Source organism: Pezoporus wallicus, unplaced genomic scaffold (assembly GCF_028554395.1).
Source record: "Pezoporus wallicus isolate ANWC-B61680 ecotype Strahan unplaced genomic scaffold, APGP_CSIRO_Pwel_v1 contig_13942, whole genome shotgun sequence".
NCBI lineage: Eukaryota > Metazoa > Chordata > Aves > Psittaciformes > Psittacidae > Pezoporus > Pezoporus wallicus.
The window spans coordinates 448331-468037 of NW_026640476.1; the positions used below are offsets into that span (position 1 = coordinate 448331).

Consider the following 19707-nt stretch of genomic DNA (forward strand, 5'->3'; position numbering starts at 1 on the left):
AGTGCCCATTTCTGCTTGTTTACATAGGTGGATTATTTTCTTTTTCTGATGGATAGAGGCACATTAAAAAACACCTTGCAGAAAACTGAATGTAATCTCTTCTGTATAAATGGTATTGCTAAACCAGCGTATGCAGGAAATTGGTGCCGGTGTTGGTGGTAATCAGGTAGTCTTCCACCCGGAACCAGGCACAGATGAAAACTGTCATGTGAGCTCTTGAAGTACTTTGTTTAGTCCCCATCAAGGAGCTTTTCAGGTGGAAATAAATCAGAGTAGCATCCTGAAGTGGCAAATACACTTTTGCAGCTACAGTATAAGGTAATCATAGACATGTTCATCCTTTCAGTTTCCCATTCCCACTTTGTCTAATATCGTATTTGTATTTCAGCTTATGTGTTGCTAACATTGTACCTTGTAGTTTTATTAGTATACAATGTTTGCTCAGGTCTGTGACAATGTCAATGTATGTAACTGACAGATTTGTTGTTACATAGACTTCTTTTGAAAGATGGTGCCTTAGGTCTGTGACATAACCTGCCATCTGCTTGGCACAATATAATTAAGATGCAAATACTGCCATGTGAACAGATAAAGGCTCTCCTGAAATGCAGGCATGAGTTGGGGTAGCTGGGAGTACAGTTCTTCCCATCGCCATGTGGGATGGCTGCAGTGTACCTTAAAGATATACTGGAGGGAAGTTGAAAAAGTAAGACTTTGACAAGTACCTGTCCACTGAGTGGCTGCATTTTGAGTTCTAAGCGGTAGTCTTTCAAAATCATGAGTACATTGCTGACATGAAAAATGGTATGTTTTTCAGAAACACATCTGGAAATTCAGTGTGACAGGTACTTGGGTTGTGTGCCCAAGTCTTGACAAGCCTGCACCACGAACTCCCAGCATGTTGTGGCAGGAGCCTGCAGTAAAGTTTACTTCCCACCTAAGACATGGTGTGCATCACTGAACAGCTAGAAATGCACAGACCCAAGAGGTGGTGGGCTCTGCGTTTGGTGTGGATCATACTGCAAACTTCCTTTGGTTCAGAATCCTCCTTCAAAGCTGTATGGGTTTAGCAGCCAGTTGGGTCATGAAACATCGTTCTCTGGAAACAGTATCTTTCTACAAAGCAGTTTTTTCTCTGCCTCAAGGGGTAGAAACTGCTGGATATCTAAGTTATGCATTTATTATAGTGGGAACAACTTTTTCAGTGGGAACTATTGTCTTGTTTTGATGCACAGGACAACAATTACACATTTTTAATAAAATTGTGCTTCCCTTTTAGTCAGGTGATGAAGTATGAACAGGTTAGCCCGCAGAAAGCTGTTCCCAAAGACGGAATGAAGCGAGCATGTGGATTTTCTCAGGGAAACAATAGGCTTATGTATTTTTACCACAATGGAAAATTTTCCTAACTGTTCAAAGGCTGTGCTGCAGGAAGGGAGGTTAGCTGATGAGAACACGTGTAGTCCTTCAGTTGATTGGGATACACAGAACAGTCTTAAAAATTGTATGTTTAATCAGTTTGCCTTCAGACTCAATGCTTGACAATTGGAGATGGTACAGTCTACAGCACGTTGCCTTGAAAAAAGCAGTGTTCTTTGGGGAGGTACACTGTTAACCCATCAGTTCTTAAATTTATCGGTTGAAACTTTGTCAGTCTATTTCATTGAAAGGCTAAAATAATTTGAATCCTTCGTAATAAACTGCTGCTCCTCAAAGTGATCTGGAAGTCTGCTGTTTTACAGCAGGGAGAAAATCTGGGGGCTCTAGCTGACTGGAAAATTTGCACATGGTTTAGGCACATTTAAAGTTCATATCATTTGAAGGTACTGTGCAAAACTTTACTGTTCAACATTACTTAGGTGAATGATGAAGGTCCAACTGTGTAAGTATTGCTGCAATCCTAGTTGGCTGTCATAAGCAAAGACTTTTAGTAAGGTCTTGCCTCTTGAGTAGCGTAGCCTATTTTATAAAATAGGCCAAGCACTGCTCAGCAACAGTAGATGTGATGCCACACTGAATACTGAGCAAGAAAGAGTCCTATTGTGTGTACCTTGAGATTAATTTGCTTATACAGCAGAAAGGAATAATACCTGCCAAGCAAACCTGGTGTCAACCTTTCACTGTAAGAAAGGGCAAAAGCACAATTTTCTTCTTTGGAACCTTGTTCCAAATGATTGTATATTGTCTTTTAATATTCGCATAAAATATGTGTGGGGGGGTGTTTTCTATCCCAGTTGGCTTTGCGAGTATCAGCCCTCATGGTATTACTCTTCCAATTTTACTGAGGGCAAACTATTTTTGAAAATAGCAACTAAATAGTATTTAACTCCTTTCCTCTGAATTTGTCTACCATTTCTAGTCACAGTGTTCTTTTGAAACATAAAAGTGAAAGGCTTCTTCCCAAGAACATGTGGTGTTTTTCCTCACATGAGTTGTACTTAATTTACAAGAATGAAAAGGAATGAATGGTCTGTCCTGCTTTTTCTTAAATAATCAAATGAGCTATCCAAAGACTAAAATAGAAATAGTAGATCGTTTGCTTAGAGAAGAAGACCTCTGTAAATAATTTCAACAGTGTGATTCCAAATATATTCGAGTCAAACAAAATTTTGTGGATTTTTCTATTGGATGAGCATTGTTTTACTGGTTTCAGTGTAAAACCTCCAGTACTGCTTGTAAGAATGTGTTTAAAGTGATTGGTTGAATGTGGGTTCCAGATTTTCATGTGTGCAAGTTTCATGTACTAAAGTTACTGTATGTTTAAAAATGAAGTCACATAGTATATCCAGTGAGAGTTGGTTCCATAATTTTCACCTTTTTCCTTAAAAACTTATTCTAGGCTATAAATCTATTTTCTAAGATGAGTGATTTTAACTTAATATAGATATTTTTTTAACTCTGTTTTTATCTGCAAACATTTACTCTGAAAGATAACAACTCTTAACTTACATTCCAGGTTTTGCCACAGTAAAGCCCGTTCTTTTGTTTTGCAATTTTTGTTTTACAAAAATTTAATGTACAATTCCTATATTGATTACCAGTGACATGTTAGTGATACCCCCATCTAATAAGTGGGTATATTGCTCAGTAAGGCCCGTAGCATATTATGTAGATGTTCATGTGTGGATTAGTAATGACTCGCAAATGGTAGACACTGTATTGCCTAGCTGTGATGTATACCTGTACATAGTTGTATTTTTTTTTTCAGTTTTGGGAAGTAATTTTTCCTTATATAGGCCTCCAACTTGAAAGAGACTTGATAACATCCTGAGAAAAGGCAGTGGCCCACTAGAATACATTTCTTTTGCATGTTACTGTGATAATGAATCAATTGAGTAAATTCTAATCCCAGTGTGAATTTAGGGTCGCTTTTTAAGCAACAGGTTAGATGTATTTCCTGTGTCAAAAAGCACATTTGGGATTGTCATTTAAATATGTTGCATTTATAAATGAATGTGAATCCCGCTCCTGTTATACCCCTACATAAAAAAAAATATTTTTCTCTTTATAGAACTGACAGTGCATCAGCTGACCAGGACAATTTAAAATACTCTTCATCCAGAGATCGGGGCAGTTCTGCCTCCTATGGATTACAGCCCTCAAATTCAGCTGTGGTGTCTCGACAAAGACACGATGATATCAGAGTCCACACTGACATACAGAATGAAGAAAAAGGTATACAGATTGCTGTTTCATGTGTAAATTGTGAGGGGACATTTGGAGAAAGGCAGTAAACTTGAAATGGTGGAGATTACTCCCTCCCCCCCCCAAAAAAAAAAAAAGAAAAGGACAGTGAACAGCTCATTGCCATAGTATCACTGTGCTGAGAGATTTATCAGGGATAAAAGAAATGTGGTTGATAGGAATAGTGAGAAAAATATGCAATTGCATTAAGAGAAGAATGTAAGAGAAGACTTAATGCATTAACAGAATAAGCAGTCTTCCCCTAAGGAACAAGATTCTGGATGTGTTGGTCTGCAGGCTGTAGTTTCTTCCTGAACACTGTCTAGTGCTTCTGGTGTTGAAAATTGACTGCTTGGCTAATCTGACACATTATCTACTGCAGCAAACTGGAATCTTTGTTTGGAATAAAATCTATAGTTTCTCATTAATGGGAATTTCTACTTCTATATGCCTCAGTCAGACTTCATAGAAATCATATGATGGAGGATTAAGACTTTCTCCTTTTTTTTTTTTTCCTTGTATTTTTCTAGTATGGAACTACTTTGTTTAGAAAATAGCTAAAATTCAGAATCATCTCTCAACTTTATTAAAAAGAAGTCTATATTCTGATTTTTCTTTTTCTTTTTAAATTCCTAAATACAGGTATCAAACAGGAGGATGTTTTTGCTTGCAGAGTCACTTTTTTGACTATGTAAATCTTCAGGCAGGCCAGACTCAAAAATCTCACAGGAATATCAGTGTGGGAGTCTTTGTTCAGGAACGGAAAAAGCATTCGCATTCCTCTGCTTCTTTCCTATAACTACCTGTAAAGAACTGTTGCATCTTAAGGGAAGTTACAGCTGGGTGTGCTGCTGCAAATTTATTTTTTATAAGAAGTAGGTGTTAGTAGGACGCAGGAGCATGAAACAGGTACTTGGTTTATCTGCATACCTTGAGAACCTTAGGATTTGGTTAACTTTAACAGAGAAACTTCTCAGAAAGTGAGTATATTTGTCAATGTGTCTCCTAACATGGAGAGTTTTACTGTGTTTCACAGACGAGCGTAGTAGGTTATTCTTACACTTTGAAGTATGCTAGTATTTAAAGAATGTACCGGTAATACATAGTGAAATAGTAAGTTTCAGCTAAATTTAGCAAGGTAGTCTAAAGTTGCTGGGAAGGTGCCATTTGAAAAGAAAAATGCACCTATCTCTCCCTGAAGTACTGTATCTTAAAGTGCTGAGCTAGCAGAGACATGCCCTGTAACTATGCTGTTTTGTTCAGGTGTGACTTTGAAAAGAGATGATTAGGACATTCTGTACTATAAAACTAAATTCCAGGTATTTCTAGTTCATTTTTATTTTGGGAGAAATTGATAAGCTTACAGATGCAGAATAGTTTCTTTGTTTACTAAGATTTTTCAATGAATCAATTGGAGTCTGCCAGCATGGAATTTTCATTTTAAGGACTTCTAGCTTTTCTGTCCTGGATAATCATGTGCTGTAAGTACCCAGAATCCTTGAGAAGAGGTTCCACACATCCCCTACCCCCCTTCCTCCCTGTTTCTGATATTGATAATAGAAATGACTTCTCACTTGATAACTTTTAGAAGTTGTTCTGGTTTGAAAACCTCCAAGGATAGAAGGTTCTATAAAACCTCCCTTAGCAGCCAGTCTAGGGCTTTGTCGCTCTGCTGGTAAATAATTGTTTTCTCGTATCCGTTTTGAATTTCCCTTGCTGTAGCTTGTGACTGTTAACTCCTGTCGTTTTCCTCTGCACCTGTAAGATTAGTCTGGCTGGTTTTCCCTCTTTTATTACTAGGATTTTTAATAGCCCTTCATGTTAACTAGTGGAAGAGTACAATTATACCTCTCCCCTTTGTCTTCTCTCCTTTATAAAACAAGACAGAGGAGTTAAAAGTTTAGAGTTTCTAAAACTAAATAGAAGGCTCTTGGGATTTTACTTCTCAATGAGATATTCGCCCTTCCTGCAACACTTCCCTCCCTTTTGATTTGTAACTGAAGTGCTCAGAGTCCTTACTGCTAAAAAGATACTGCACAAGTATTTGTATGCCATGGTATCTGCTTTTTTATGCTAAAATTATTAACGGTGACGTAGGTGATCATGTCCTTATTTGGCCTCAGATTTAACACTTAAAGGGGAATTAATAGAATTTGTATATATCAAGATTTTCAAAAACTTTTTATACCAGGAGGTAACTGAAGAGAGTTCTGACATTCTGAAAAAAAACCCCCACTTTTTAAATTACTGTAAATGACAGTTTGTTTTACATTGTTGCCAAAGATGTACCATTTACATGTCAAGTGGGAGAATATAGGTTTGTGTTTAACTCATTTAAGAAAATGACAAATATGCTGTAGCAAGTACTACATGCCTTTGCAGAAAACCAGAAAAGCTGGGATATTTTTTGTGCTAAAGTATAAAGTAACTTTTAAGAACTCCAGTAGTATATGATAGTATGTATGATAGTCTGGTTTTGATAGTTGATATCTGTGGTCTGAATGCATGATTAGCTGATGTCTTCAGTTAAACTGATTTCTTTGTTGCCTTGAATTTTAGTGATACGCTTCTGTTTAGTCGTAATTCTTGTTGTTAGAAATAATTTTCTTCATGGGACAATGTTGGTTTGTTATGGTAAAATAATGTTAAAGTGTCATACATATTAGTTTATGTTTAAAAATTTGGTTTAATTTTGTAAATGCAAATAACCACAGATTACAGTAATTGTAACTAATTACAACTGAGACTTTGGACAGGATTTTCTGTAATGGTAGGATAGTCCTGTTTGTTTAGAAATGCAAACTTCTACGGGTAGCTAACAGCTTCTTATCAGAAGTTTTGCTTTCAAGATGATGTTCTTTACATCTACTAAGGTCAAGATTCACCCTGATACGTGAAATAATTTCTTTTTAACTATCCTGTAGGCTGCCTCTTTTTACAGAGACTCTCCTTTTCTCTCCTTTTCCCCAGGCTTTCCTTTATAAACTGATGCAGGTGGAACTGTGGATATACCTTTTCTGAAAGAAGCCTTGCATATCTTTTGTTGTTCTGGGTTGAATTTTACCAGTTGATTTTCTTCCCTGTGTCAGGCAGGGAGGCAGTTTAGAAAGCTTGCCTGCACAGCTGACTCAAAAGTGATCTGTAGTACATTGAGTGAGGTATTGGGCAGGCTCGGGACAGTTTCACTTCTCCACAGTACTGCACAGGAAGAACCGGTCCTCACAGTGGTGTGGCAGACTGGAAAAATCTTTGGTTTCAACATTTAAGCATATAAAATCTTGTGGATCTAGTTGTAAAAATAATTGAATTGCTCAGAATGACACTTATATTGCTGTGTTTTATAGTTACCAAAGATATACTGTGTGTATTTCAAGTGGGAGAATGTAGGGTTGAGTTTAATTAAAGTATTAGTGTGTGAAAATACTGACTGTTGTATGTTTAGGGAGAGTTGTTCAATCTGTACAGAAAATGATCTGTGTTTTTTCTTAAAAGCTTTTTCCTTTTTTTTTTTTGACCATTTTACTGAGCCTGTGTGGTGGATTTATAACAAAAACTGAGTAAAAAATTATTCTGCATAATCACAGAGTTTGACAAGAAGGGCCCTGTAAAACACAGGGTCAGAAGTAATAATAAGAAAAGCCCAAATGCAAAAAGATCAATGTTAAACTTTATTGCAATAGAGATTTTTTCATATGCTTCAAAAAAAGACTGATAGATTCTGAGTATCTGACCTGGAACCTTACAGGGCATAACAAAAACGTTTTTTGCATGTGAGAGTGAAGAAGGTGGTAGAAGCTAGAGCTGCTAATTTGCATATGAATTGAATAACTCATACTACTAAATATATGGTCTGATTGCCTGTTTTAACCTCCTCTTGTTTTTTTCCACAGGTGGCTACAGTGTCAATGGAGGATCTGGGGAAAATACTTATGGTCGGAAGTCGTTGGGGCAAGAGCTGAGAGTTAACAATGTGACCAATCCTGATTTTACCAGTGTTCCGCATGGGAATCGTGCTTTAGCCACAAAAGACATGAGGAAATCACAGGGTAAGGATACCACAATTTTCTGGAAAGAAGGATCTCTTTTGGCAACATATCTTGTTCTGAAAAGAAGAACTAGATGATCTTAAGGTCCTTTCCAACCCTAACTATTCTATGATTCTATGATTAGGCAGTCTATATGGATTTTATTTTTTGTGATACATGATATGATATTGATAGAAACTGTCATCTTGTATTTACTGTTCCTGCATTGCAGCTTCCTTCATACATTAGGCAGATCTCTCGACTGTATAGCTTATGCTGTCAATCTTTCAGTTTTGTTTAAGTAGCTTTTGAACCCTTATACAGGTTTGCCAAATTTGGCAAAGAGATCAAAGGCTTCAGGAAGGAGAAGGTACTCTTAGATTTGTTGAAAATCAATGCCTGAGTAAAAACTTGTTAATTAACAAGTCCCTAGTGTGGGAAAACCTGCAGTGGTGAGCTCAACAGTTATCTGTTCTCCCTGGCCTGCAGGTCAACTAGTCATCACATCATACCAGCTGATTAGTCAGTAGATGTGCACTCCTGAACCAGCCACAATTCATGCTCCCTCTTGCTTGGCTGCGTATTAGAGGCCAGGAAGGAACTGGAGGCATCATAAGAATGTGGGCAAGGTCTTGAGTTGTAATGAGAGGAAATCTGGAGTTTCAAGAATGCTGGGCACGTTTTTGAGAAAGAAAGCTTCACTTTATCCACTATTTGGGTTTAATTTATAGCTTTTTTTTAAAAAGCAAAAGTTTTTCTGAGGGCTTTTGAATTAAAATAGAAACTTAGTTATGACTAAACACTGTCATTTATTGCATCATTTAGTATAAGTGGTAGTTGAGCCACTGACAAAAACTGTGACTGCTTTATGCCATCCATGCAAGTTATAAACATATACAGACATGGTGTTTCATCTCAGGAATTTATATTTCAGAAGATACAAGTGAAGAGTGAGTGTGCTTTGCAGGTAGAAGAACTGAGGTGCAAGTGGTGACATGACTGTTGCAAAAGCCCGATCCTTGGAATGGGTTAAATTTAAGACTTCGTAATCCCATTGTGGCATCTTGATATAAAAATTATTCAGTCCTTGTAGCACCTTGAATTATGTCTACATAGAAGAAATAGAGAATTGTCTAATAGAGAATTATGTGTAAATAATATTTCTGGTAGTGGCTTGTGCATGAATTTACTATTAATAGCGGCAGAAACTGTTCTGCTATGTATGAGAGCACCTTTTTAAGCCTTAAAATGTTAAGAACTATAATTTCAGATGATTGAAGCTGCTGCCTGTGACTTCTGTGTTGCTGTATGTGTTGTGTCCTCTGTCTGGATGTTGGTTTTTCAGGAGTTTCTCCTTTTTAACTGGGTTGTGTTTGTAATTGTCGGTTTTGGCAAGCCATTTTTATTTTTCATATTGTCCTCAAAATCCAGTGGGATTATGTTACAACAGAATGTTTTGTATTTGTTTTGTTTGGTGTGAGCTTTGAGCAATTTTTATAATGGCTGTCTTTAAGTTAGCACGTGGCTGAGACCTTGCTGATATTTCACAAATGGAAGTTAAACAGGTGTTTATTGGCTAGTGTTTTGATTTCAGTATAACATCAGTTGTGTTCTTGGTTAGCTTATTCTTTTATTTTTAGGTTATGATTATGGCTCAACAGACAGCTAACATTTACTCTTTTAGGGAGTAATGCCAATGTTCATCAGATATTAACTGGATGCTGCTTTTAGTAGAGAGCTTTGAACAGTATGTCTTGTTCTAGCAGCAGTTAATTGTGTGTTTCATACCAGTAGCCTTGGTAGTGGTAGCTTTATTTACACGGTCCTGGTTTCAGGATTTATTTGTGTGTAGAACAGCACAACCGTATTTCAAAATAAATTACAGCTTTTCCTGAAGAGATTACAAACAAAAAGATAAATCTGAAAAGACAACAGTAAAAAGTTGCAAGTTACGGATTTAATGAATTCAAGGCTTTTATTTGTTGTTGACTTTTCATCTAACACTGAAGAGTCAACATTATTAGGGATGGGAGGGTAGAATAATTAGGCACCTTACAAAGATCTAGAATACCCTTATTAAAAGTTATTTAGTAAAACCATTTTTCAGTGTTTTCCAAACCACTGCATCCTGGTTTGCCCTTCAGGAGCAGTATGTAGTGACCTAACCCTACTGTGCCAGTGTAGCTTCCCATGTGCTTGCTGAGTGGCAGAGATCAGTGCAAACTGGAAGTGACACAAGTGATGCATACTGTGCATTTCAGGTCACTGTTAGTGTTGGCAGAGTGCAGCTGTAGGAATATTGTAGAATAGATTTTTCTCTTCCTTGTGAGGCACATCTGTTGTCTTGGAAAGGAGTATATGTTGTGGCAAATACATTGAATTATTTAAGGACAGATTCAGATTGCTGTTTTGAGAAGCTTCATATAGAGACAGTCTAACAGTGAAGTAAGTTTGTGTAGATTTGGATCAGCTTAAGCGTTCAAAATACATTCAGTAGTGTAGAACATAGTACTTGCCTAGCAGAAGAGTTTTCACATGGAATTATTCATGAATAGCAATTGGACTTTTTATTTTGTCTGCTGTAGTCTGTATTAATTTCCATTGTAACCAAGCTTTAAAAGAACTTCCATTTTTATTTGCATATGTTTTGTTTCTGAACTGTTCATTAGAACTTTCAAAAAAGAATGTTTTTCCTGGTCTGGTGATCTGCTGCTGCCCAGGTTTTATGGAGAATGGTAGCTATGGTACAGCCCCGCACAGGCTGCATTCTTTGTGGCAGTGCTTTTTCAGGGCTCGCCAAATATTCTGGGCGGGTAACTGCACCAGGTCCATCTTTCTGGAGCTTTGCTATGTATTGACCATTGGCAGGCAAGCCTTGGACTACACCTTCTAGCTCAGCTCTGGGCAGAAATAAAAGGAGATCTTTAGATGCAAGTGATCATGTATCAGGGATTGTAGGCATTAGTCTGGCACCATCACTCTAGAAGATGTCAGATACTTGCTTCAGAAGGTATCTTTGCTGATCATGATTCCTTGTATGTTTCTCACCAGACACGTGGCTTTTTGTCCACTACTTAAGACTGTGGTTTCCCCATAAAGAAGCTTTATTCTTCCTAAATGGATACGTATGCCTTAGTCTCCTGTAAAATCAATAGCATCTTAAAAGAAGTGCTCTTAATACCTGTCATGTAACATTTCAGCATGTCTTGTGTAGTTGTGTTAGCTAGGAACAAAATGTAGATTTGATCCTTCAGATTTACTGCTATTTTAATGTTTGCTAAGCCTGCCTTGTTCTTTGGGATGTCAGATGTCTTCAAAACTAATTGCTTAAACTGATGCCTGGCAAGAAACAGATTATCAAACCTATTTTACTCATACCCTCTTTTAAAAAATAAAGACATGGAAATAAGTTTGAGAATGTTCTTCATTACTGTAATACAGTAGATATGCTCTTCTGTAGAAGGTGTCATGACCTATAAGAGTTACTGGTCTGTGTGTGGATTCACAGGATTCTGTAACATACAAGGACACAAAGGTTTTTGTTTCTTAAGTTTCTTTATTGCGAATTACTACAAATGACCACTAGTAAAGGAAGTATATGCTTACAACTAATTGTTTGTATGCACACCTATGCATACTTTTCAGAGCCTTACTGGTACAGCACTTTCCAGGAGTGGGGCAAATTGGTGGCAAAGTCTCACTTCAAAATGATCTGCATCAGCCTGGAGTCAGGCATTCCCAGTGAGGGTCTGGTCTGTCTGGGAGATCTTGTGTAGTGAAATCTTTGCAGGGGAAGCTTTTGGAGAGAAGCTTCATTTTGGGTAGAAAGCGAGTTATTTTTATCCTGTTGGAGACATAAGGGGGTGTAGGGCACAACCACCTGGAGCACCAGTAGCTTTTGCTAACTGCTGTTTTTCACCTGGAAGCAGGCAATAGATGGTGCTGTGTTCTGAGACCAGTATTTGCTTTCTCAGTCTGTTTTTTCCCATTTGAGTAGCCAATAACTGTTGCTTTCCAAGGGTGTCTTCCACCATTGCAGTCTATTTTTCATGTCTCCAGACAGTAAGTTGTTGCTGTTTCTGGGTTTGTCCTTATTCAGGGTATGTTGGGATGTCTCGGGTTCCTCGGTACCCAGCTGCCCTTCAAGGATGCTTCACGTTCCCAGGCCACGTTCTTGGGCTGGCAAACATCCAGGCTGGCAGACATCATCTTCTGTCAGTGTTTTTGCATTATAACCTTCCCATTATAAGCAGGTTGCCTTTATGGCTTTATCCCAGCATAAGATTGATGTGTAACATACTAGAGGAAAGAACTGTCTGTAGTTGTCTTGAGTGTTCGTATAAGAGTCATGGTGACTAAGAAAATCTCATCGTGTTCCCATGAATCCTCTAATTTTAATCATCATGGAACATCTAATGTTAAACTTCCAACAGAAACTTTTTTCCTTTTTGCAGATTAGGGAAATGAATTATTCATATGAATTCATTGTAATTGGTACCTAAGGGAACTAAATCCAGGGGTTTGTGTAGAAGTAAAATAGTTCTGCTTAGTTCTGGATGAGTTCTGCCCAGGTACTGGAGAGTCCACTGGAAGAAATTAAACATTTAGATAGGTAAATTAGATTTTACATTTAATTTTCCTTGTATTAGCTTTAAAATAAACCAGGTTTTATCTTTTTTGCCTTTTTTTCTCCTATTACGGCTTTTCAAATGCACAAATACATATTTCAGACAATACAGATCTTACTGATCAAGTGCTGCAGACAAAAGAAATAGATGCCTTTTCTTTTTCAGAGCGATCGTTGTCTTATTCTGACGAGTCTCGACTGTCAAATCTTCTTCGGAGGATTACTCGGGAAGACGACAGAGACCGAAGACTGGCTACTGTAAAGCAACTGAAAGAATTCATTCAGCAACCAGAAAACAAACTGGTAACTTCTACGCTTGCATAGCACTTGTTTTATAAAGCTATCTTTTTAAGAAATCTATGTACTGGGATATGTTTGTGAGGAATATTTTATACAAAGAATTTCCTTCCATAACAAAGCATATTCCTGGATTGCATGTCCTTTTTCTGGCATTGAGGAAATTTTTTTTTTGCTTGATTACGTACGACATATTGCCCTAAAGCAGATTACTGAATGCATGAGCTGTAGGAATAAATATGGTATGCATGTGGGGTTTTTTTGGCTGGTCTTAGCAATATATCCTCTAGATTCTTCAGCAAGGAAATAGAAAACTAATAAAATGTGTTGTCTTGTTCAAGAACTGTTTCTGTATTTTAATTTAAAAATATGCAGATATTTAAATAGTCTTGTGAATAGCTCATCTTAGTTATTCAGCTTTCTAGCTGAACACCTTTGTATGTGGACTCCCTTTTATGGGAGAGAACAAAATGAGTCTTTGTTTTCATTACATCTTTGTTTTTTTTTTTAAATGGGTTGTTGAACTAATACCCTCAAGTGTTTCTTAAGGGTTGGGTGGGGGAGAGTATCCTGCTGTGGATATATGTTTTTACACTACTTAAATAAAGTATTTATTTTGTCTGATACTTTTTACCCCCACTGTTTTGGAGAGCTTAGGAATTCTCCAAGCATTGAAAAGGCAGGAAGTGATGGTTTAATATCCTGCCACTCATTTACTGACAGTGCTGTGATTTTTCAGTTGTGGATAATGTGTCTATCCATATTTATAGAAGTTGGTTCATTCTGTCATTATATGTTGATTAACTAGTGTTAATTGTGCTCTTTTTCAAAAGGCATGATAGTCAAATACCGAGACTTTTATATTCCGTGCACCTAAGCATAAGCAGACCATGTGCAAGCCTAGCTAATACTTCAGCTTTCCTCTGCAGCAAAATCCTTGTTAGCACAAGTACAAGTTAGTACAATGGAGTAAATGTGTTCCCCATTTTTCCTTTTATAACTGCATTTTATTTAGGTTTATTGGTATCTCAGGTATTAGAATAGTAATTCCAGTATGTTGTAACTCAGTGTTGACAATCTTTGTTAATGGTCAGAATGCTAGAAGCCTGTCACTGAGAAATTTTTCTTTAAACTTCTTCCAGTTTGGTAATGAGAATAAGATCAGATGCCAAGTAATAGCCATCATGTCAAGCCTAAAACTATAATGGACTATAATAGCAGTATAAAATAGGAGTAGCTCCTGCAGTTCTTGACACTATAAAGTGTAGCTTCATTCTCAGGGTTGAAATGTGTGTTCAACGAAGTGAATTTAGTCACTAGCCAGTGGCATTGTCATGTAATGGCATTGTGCTCCAGCTTCTAAATCGTATAGGTACTTCTCATGTCTCTTTTGTGGATACCAGGCACATTTTTAAAACCTCCTTGTGAGTTCTGAGGGGCCTAAGCATGTGGACTTCTTTCCAACCTGTGCCTCCTACCCCCTGCAAAAGAGTGATTTTGCTCAAAACTTAGCAACAAAAACTAGATATGAATCTTTAACACAATAGATGTTATCTTGCTGAAGAAAAAAGAACAAACTTTTTTATTAACTCGTCAAGAAGGTTTGTTCTTACTATCTTAAACAGTTGCAGCTAATGTATTATTTTGCAACTCAACTCACTAATGTGGAGAGGTTTTTTTTTACTGCATGTTAGGAAAACAAGTATTTCTGGTTATGTTTTCTGAGAAGCACTGGTTCATCAATAATGGTTCATCCCCCTAAATAATAATCCATTTCTCTGAAATTCAGGTTTGCCTCAGGAGAGATGTTACTACTTCAGATAGTATTATCTGATGAATTAAATATTTAGCTGACTCAACTGGCTATTAGTATAGGAGACTAGGTCTTCAATAGATGCTACTGATGAGCTGTATCGTGAGTTTTACATTTGTGATGTAATGTTATCAGGAAGAACTAAACATAGAGCAAACCCTGATAGCAGGCTGCCAGTGTATTTTTGTGGCTACTGTGAATAAATATAAAATATAACATGTAGGATAATATTGCAGTATTGCTTAATATAGTTCATCCTAGTCTGCAATGGCCATGGGAAGCATAATAGCATTCTATTAGCAAACACTAACATGGTTGTAAAGAGTATCTAGTTTGCAGAAGTTACTGTGCCATTATTATGCTTATGGCTTTTATGTATCTTGTAGGTACTAGTTAAACAACTGGATAATATCCTGACTGCCATTCATGATGTACTCAATGAAAGGTAAGCTGGAGAAACAAGGCTTTTCTGAAAAGGGAAAAATAATGACAGTGTTAGGTTTGGATTTCTATGTAGAAATAGAATGGAAGGAAGAAAGGTTGAAAGAAATTCATTCAGTAATTTTGCGTGGATGTGACATTGCAGTAACAGGACAGAACTGCAGGAGAGTTAAGACTCCCTTAGGCATATCAGCAATACTGTTAGACTGTCTAGAGTATACGTAACACGAGAGAATTTGAATGCACACCTGTGGCTTTTAGGTTGTAGGTAATATAAAGTCTGTCTCAGCTATGTTTAGTCACGTGGGTGTAGTAGTATGCTGCTGTGGTTGTCTAGCTGGCAAATTGAATTTCAGTTTTTTACAACCTGATCTAATTGATTTATATGCAACTAAAAGGATATGTAGAGGGAGCTCAGGTGTTGGGGGGAGCTTTTTGGTGTTCATGGTTACTACCCAAAGCCATCTGTGTGTTAAGAGTTTTCCTCTTTGGATAGTGTGTTTGAAGTAGACTAGCCTATTCATTGCATATTTTTATTCAAGTTGCTTCATTCCATAGAAATAATTATTTGACAGGATTTTTCAGATTATTAATTTTTATTTTAGCTTCATTGCTGCTGCCATTAGGTAGGAGAGAAGTAGCTTCATTCATGCATGTATTTTTCTGCTTTAGAAATGTTCTAATTTGTTCATTGTTTATTCTGCTGTCATGTCTGGAGATTTCACTTGTTTTTTCTTGCCCAAAATACAGTAGCAAATTGCTGCAAGAACTGAGACAGGAAGGAGCTTGCTGTCTTGGACTTCTTTGTGCTTCTCTGAGCTATGAGGCAGAGAAGATCTTTAAATGGATTTTTAGCAAATTCAGCTCATCCTCAAAAGATGAAGTTAAACTTCTTTATTTGTGTGCAACCTACAAAGCACTAGAGACTGTAGGAGAAAAGAAAGCCTTTTCATCTTTAATGCAGGTAAGACTACAAGTTAAAACAGGATTATTAATGGTTTTTCCAGTGCAAGGCTTGAATTAACTTTTTAATTGGAATGAGTGATAAGTAAGGCTGTGTTGACATAATGCGTAAATATAATTACAGCTGGGAGGGAACTTTCTGACTGCATGGAATTCTTTGGTTCTGATAACATTAGAAAGGAATGTCTGGTCTTCGTAGACAACATATATTTTGATGCAAGTTTTTGGTATATATTGCAGATTTAAGAGGAAGAGTCTTGTTGAAACCAAAAAGAGAATTTGGGTAGAATGGTGCACAAACCCCAGCCAGATAATTGCTTTGTACTACCTCTTATTTACAATTTCTAACTTGAATTGTGTTCAGATCTGAGAGGGAGTAGGATATGTGCAGACAAATCTGGTCCCCTGGTTCTAGTTCTAGGGTCTGTAATTTTGTATGTAGAACAGCTAGGTCCAGGTCTGTGCTCCAATTTAATAACTACTTTACAGAGCCAAAAAGCTTCAGCAGGAGAAGCAGGAACTTAACTGGTTGGTCTGTGTCCCTAGCACGAGAACCTGGGTCTGCTGCATTTCAAGCAAATGGCCACTTTATTATTTTCATGCAGTATATGTTATGCTTTTTACATTTTTCCTTCCTTCAGAAAGAGTATTACAATGTTTCTGATGAGTTGAAATAATTCACTAAAAAGTGTTCAGCACTGAATAAATCTGTGTCTAACACTGTAACTTTTTCACACGTCGTTTTAAGGAAGTGAAATGTCTATTGGCTTTGCTTTACTTTTTAGCTTGTAATGACCAGCCTGCAGTCTATTCTAGAAAATGTGGATACACCAGAGTTACTGTGCAAATGTGTCAAGTGCATCCTTTTGGTGTCCCGATGCTACCCACACATTTTCAGCACCAATTTTAGGGTAAGTTTACTTCTTACTCTGTATCTTCTTTCTCACATGGAAATGTTGGTGCAGCAAATTGGGTTATTAATCTTCCTTAAAAATTGCTTTCTAGGACACAGTGGACATACTGGTTGGGTGGCATATAGATCACACTCAGAAACCTTCCTTGACACAACAGGTGTCTGGTAAGTGGCCAAGGAGTCACTAATGTAGTACACTCTGGCTTGCAGATGATATGGGTGTACTTACATGAGTCTGATCCTACTGACATAGAAGTTAACATAAAACCAAAATGAGTTTCTGGCTACATAACAAGAGATTTTGTTCCTAATTTTTTATTATAATTGCGTTTGCCATTTTATGCTATAGCTGGAAAAATGGGATGCTTTATTCGGGCTAAAGTTAAGCGTTATTAACTTTTTAACAGTTGTAAATAAGTTTATGGATCTTAACATATTCTCTGTGGAAGAATATATTTTCTCCTATGTACTTCTAGAAAATCTTTGTGATAGATACTGCACTGGCATTTAAGAAGTTGGGAAGCTTCTTCCTATAGCTAGAGCAGTTGTCTTGGAGCTGTTCACAGCAAGTCTGTTTCCTTACCACAGCCCTACATTCCATCATTAATGTTTAACTGCTGTGGGGTAGGGCTGAACCTCAAAATGAATTTGTCAAAGGGATGAATGAGGGAAATAAAATTTATTTTAAAAACTGCATGTTAACATTTTGATGCAGATGACCTTCTCTTACCTTAGCAGCTTTTACCTCAGCAATATTTAGTTTTCATGTTACCTTGTTCTGCTATTTTAATTGCCCTGTTTTTTTTTATACAGGATGGCTGCAGAGTTTGGAGCCCTTTTGGGTGGCTGATCTTACTTTTTCCACCACACTCTTGGGTCAGTTTTTGGAAGATATGGAAGCTTATGCTGAGGTAAGCAAGACTTTATGGTATATACCAGAGTGAACTATTGCAGATTTCCTAATCTGTAACTGTGAGTCTGATGGATGTATCACATGTGTAGAAAATAAAATTACATGGTTTTCCTGGGGAAAAGAGGATCAAATTACAGAGTATACTTAAGGCATGTACAATAACAATTGTACACAAATCCTCATGAAATGCTTACATAGGATCATAGCCAGGATTTCAGCCATTGTTTGTTGAGAATAGGATGATATAATAAAAATAAAAACAACCAAGTAGGAATGCCTTCATTTTTAAATATCTGCAGTAAAGACATTTCCCAGTCTTTCCTTGGTGTTTTCTCTAATTGTCCAGCGTCGGAGTTTTTCAGAGGTAGTGACTACTGGGGGGGAGAGGGATATTTAATGCTTCTGGAGGTTAATGGTAAGTTTGTCTTTTTACTAAAGTAACAAATTATACTGTGCAGGAAATAATGAGGCAGGATCTGATAGAAAACTACAGTATATTGATTTAACATACTTTGTTTTGACTTTGTAACCTTTGCTTAGGTAACAGGAGTGTAAAGTTTATGTGACGCTGGCATTAAAGGAAGAGTTTTGGATTTTAGGGAGGAGCGTTGCTTTTTTCTTAAGGTGCTCATATGTATATATGCTTCTAACTACATCATGCTGTATTATATGTGTTAGCATGCCATTCCTATAGGTGAAATTTTACTTCCAGCTTAATCTGTTTCATTCAAGGTAGAATAAATGATTTGATATTATTAATGTACTTATATATACATAAGGCTTCTGATGGTACAGCTTGAGTTAAGATTCACAGACCTCTTTGGCATTGTCAGGCACACAGAAACCTGCGTGTGACTGTAGGCAGAGAGTTGAAAGTGATTAGTCAGGGCAGTAAGTCGCTACTTATCAACTGGTCTGCTGAACTGGACATCATGTGTATTCTTAGTCACGGAAGAGTTTTAAGATAACACATATTAACTTAAATCATGGAGGAGGTGTTTCCTCCATGTGTGTGTTTACCTCACACTGGGGTAGACCAAGGCTATGTCTATACTAATGAGATCAGTACGTCTGGAATGTTCCCAAGCACTGATGCCAGCTGGCATGAAGTAGCCTGCCAGTAAACTCATGATCTCCAGATCAAGGTAGCTACATGTAAACAGTGTCATGGGAATGGCCACTCGAATGTTTTCACTCCAGTTTGTGGATGGAAATTGTTTGACAGAGTGGTGAAAGTGTGCAGACAGCTGTACGTGCAGCAGTATGAATGATCATGTTCTAGGGGCCAGAAGCATCATGAGTCTGTGCTTTAATTTACAAGGTATAGCCTGAGCACTCCATTTCAGTGGGTAAACTAATGAGCAGCATCTCATTACTGCTCTGTGGCTTGCTCAGTGTCATTGTGTGACTCTATCCCATCTCCATATATATATAAAGTTAGAGATACTGGATAAATGTATCTATAATATGCCTGGAAAATAGATAAAATATTTTCAGTCTTATATTTTGATCTTTTATATGTGTATTATAACTGTTAATGATGTGTACTGAAATAGAAAACTTCTGTGCTGTAGGACCTCAGCCATGTGGCTTCTGGGGAATCGGTAGATGAAGATATTCCTCCTCCTTCAGTATCTCTACCTAAACTGGCTGCACTTCTTCGGGTTTTCAGTACTGTGGTGAGGAGTATTGGGGAGCGCTTCAGCCCAATTAGAGGACCACCAATTACGGAAGCATATGTAACAGATGTAAGAATTCAAGATTTTCCTTCGGTTTTTCTTTGTTGCTGACATGATTTATCACCATACAATGATGTTATTCACTGTCGAGTTTGTTTAGGTTTTGTGACTCGTATGTGAATATGTATATGGTCAGCTTTGAGCAGATGTATTTTTATTAAATATTGAGGTATAGATTGTGGTAGTGGTACGTGGGAGTAGTATATAGCAGAAACTAACTTTTTTTAGGCATTTTAACTTCACATAGCTAGGTTTATGCTTTTGTTATGTCTTTGTAACCATGTTACCTTTA

General features: G+C 37.2%; 1 protein-coding gene across 3 annotated transcripts in view; it reads left to right on the forward strand.

Annotated features, from left to right (window-relative positions):
* The window catches only part of SMG1 (SMG1 nonsense mediated mRNA decay associated PI3K related kinase), an 85871-nt gene that overhangs the window by 25065 nt on the left and 41099 nt on the right, over positions 1-19707 (forward strand). For 2 of the 3 annotated variants that reach the window (XM_057418992.1, XM_057418995.1), the window contains exons 2-10: positions 3512-3675; positions 7575-7730; positions 12503-12639; positions 14833-14891; positions 15638-15851; positions 16636-16761; positions 16856-16928; positions 17577-17674; positions 19251-19424. In XM_057418992.1, coding sequence (XP_057274975.1) covers positions 3512-3675; positions 7575-7730; positions 12503-12639; positions 14833-14891; positions 15638-15851; positions 16636-16761; positions 16856-16928; positions 17577-17674; positions 19251-19424 — 1201 coding nt within the window. Of the gene's footprint in view, positions 1-3511; positions 3676-4947; positions 5004-7574; positions 7731-12502; positions 12640-14832; positions 14892-15637; positions 15852-16635; positions 16762-16855; positions 16929-17576; positions 17675-19250; positions 19425-19707 lie in introns of those variants that run through there. The other variant, XM_057418994.1, reaches the window with a different exon arrangement.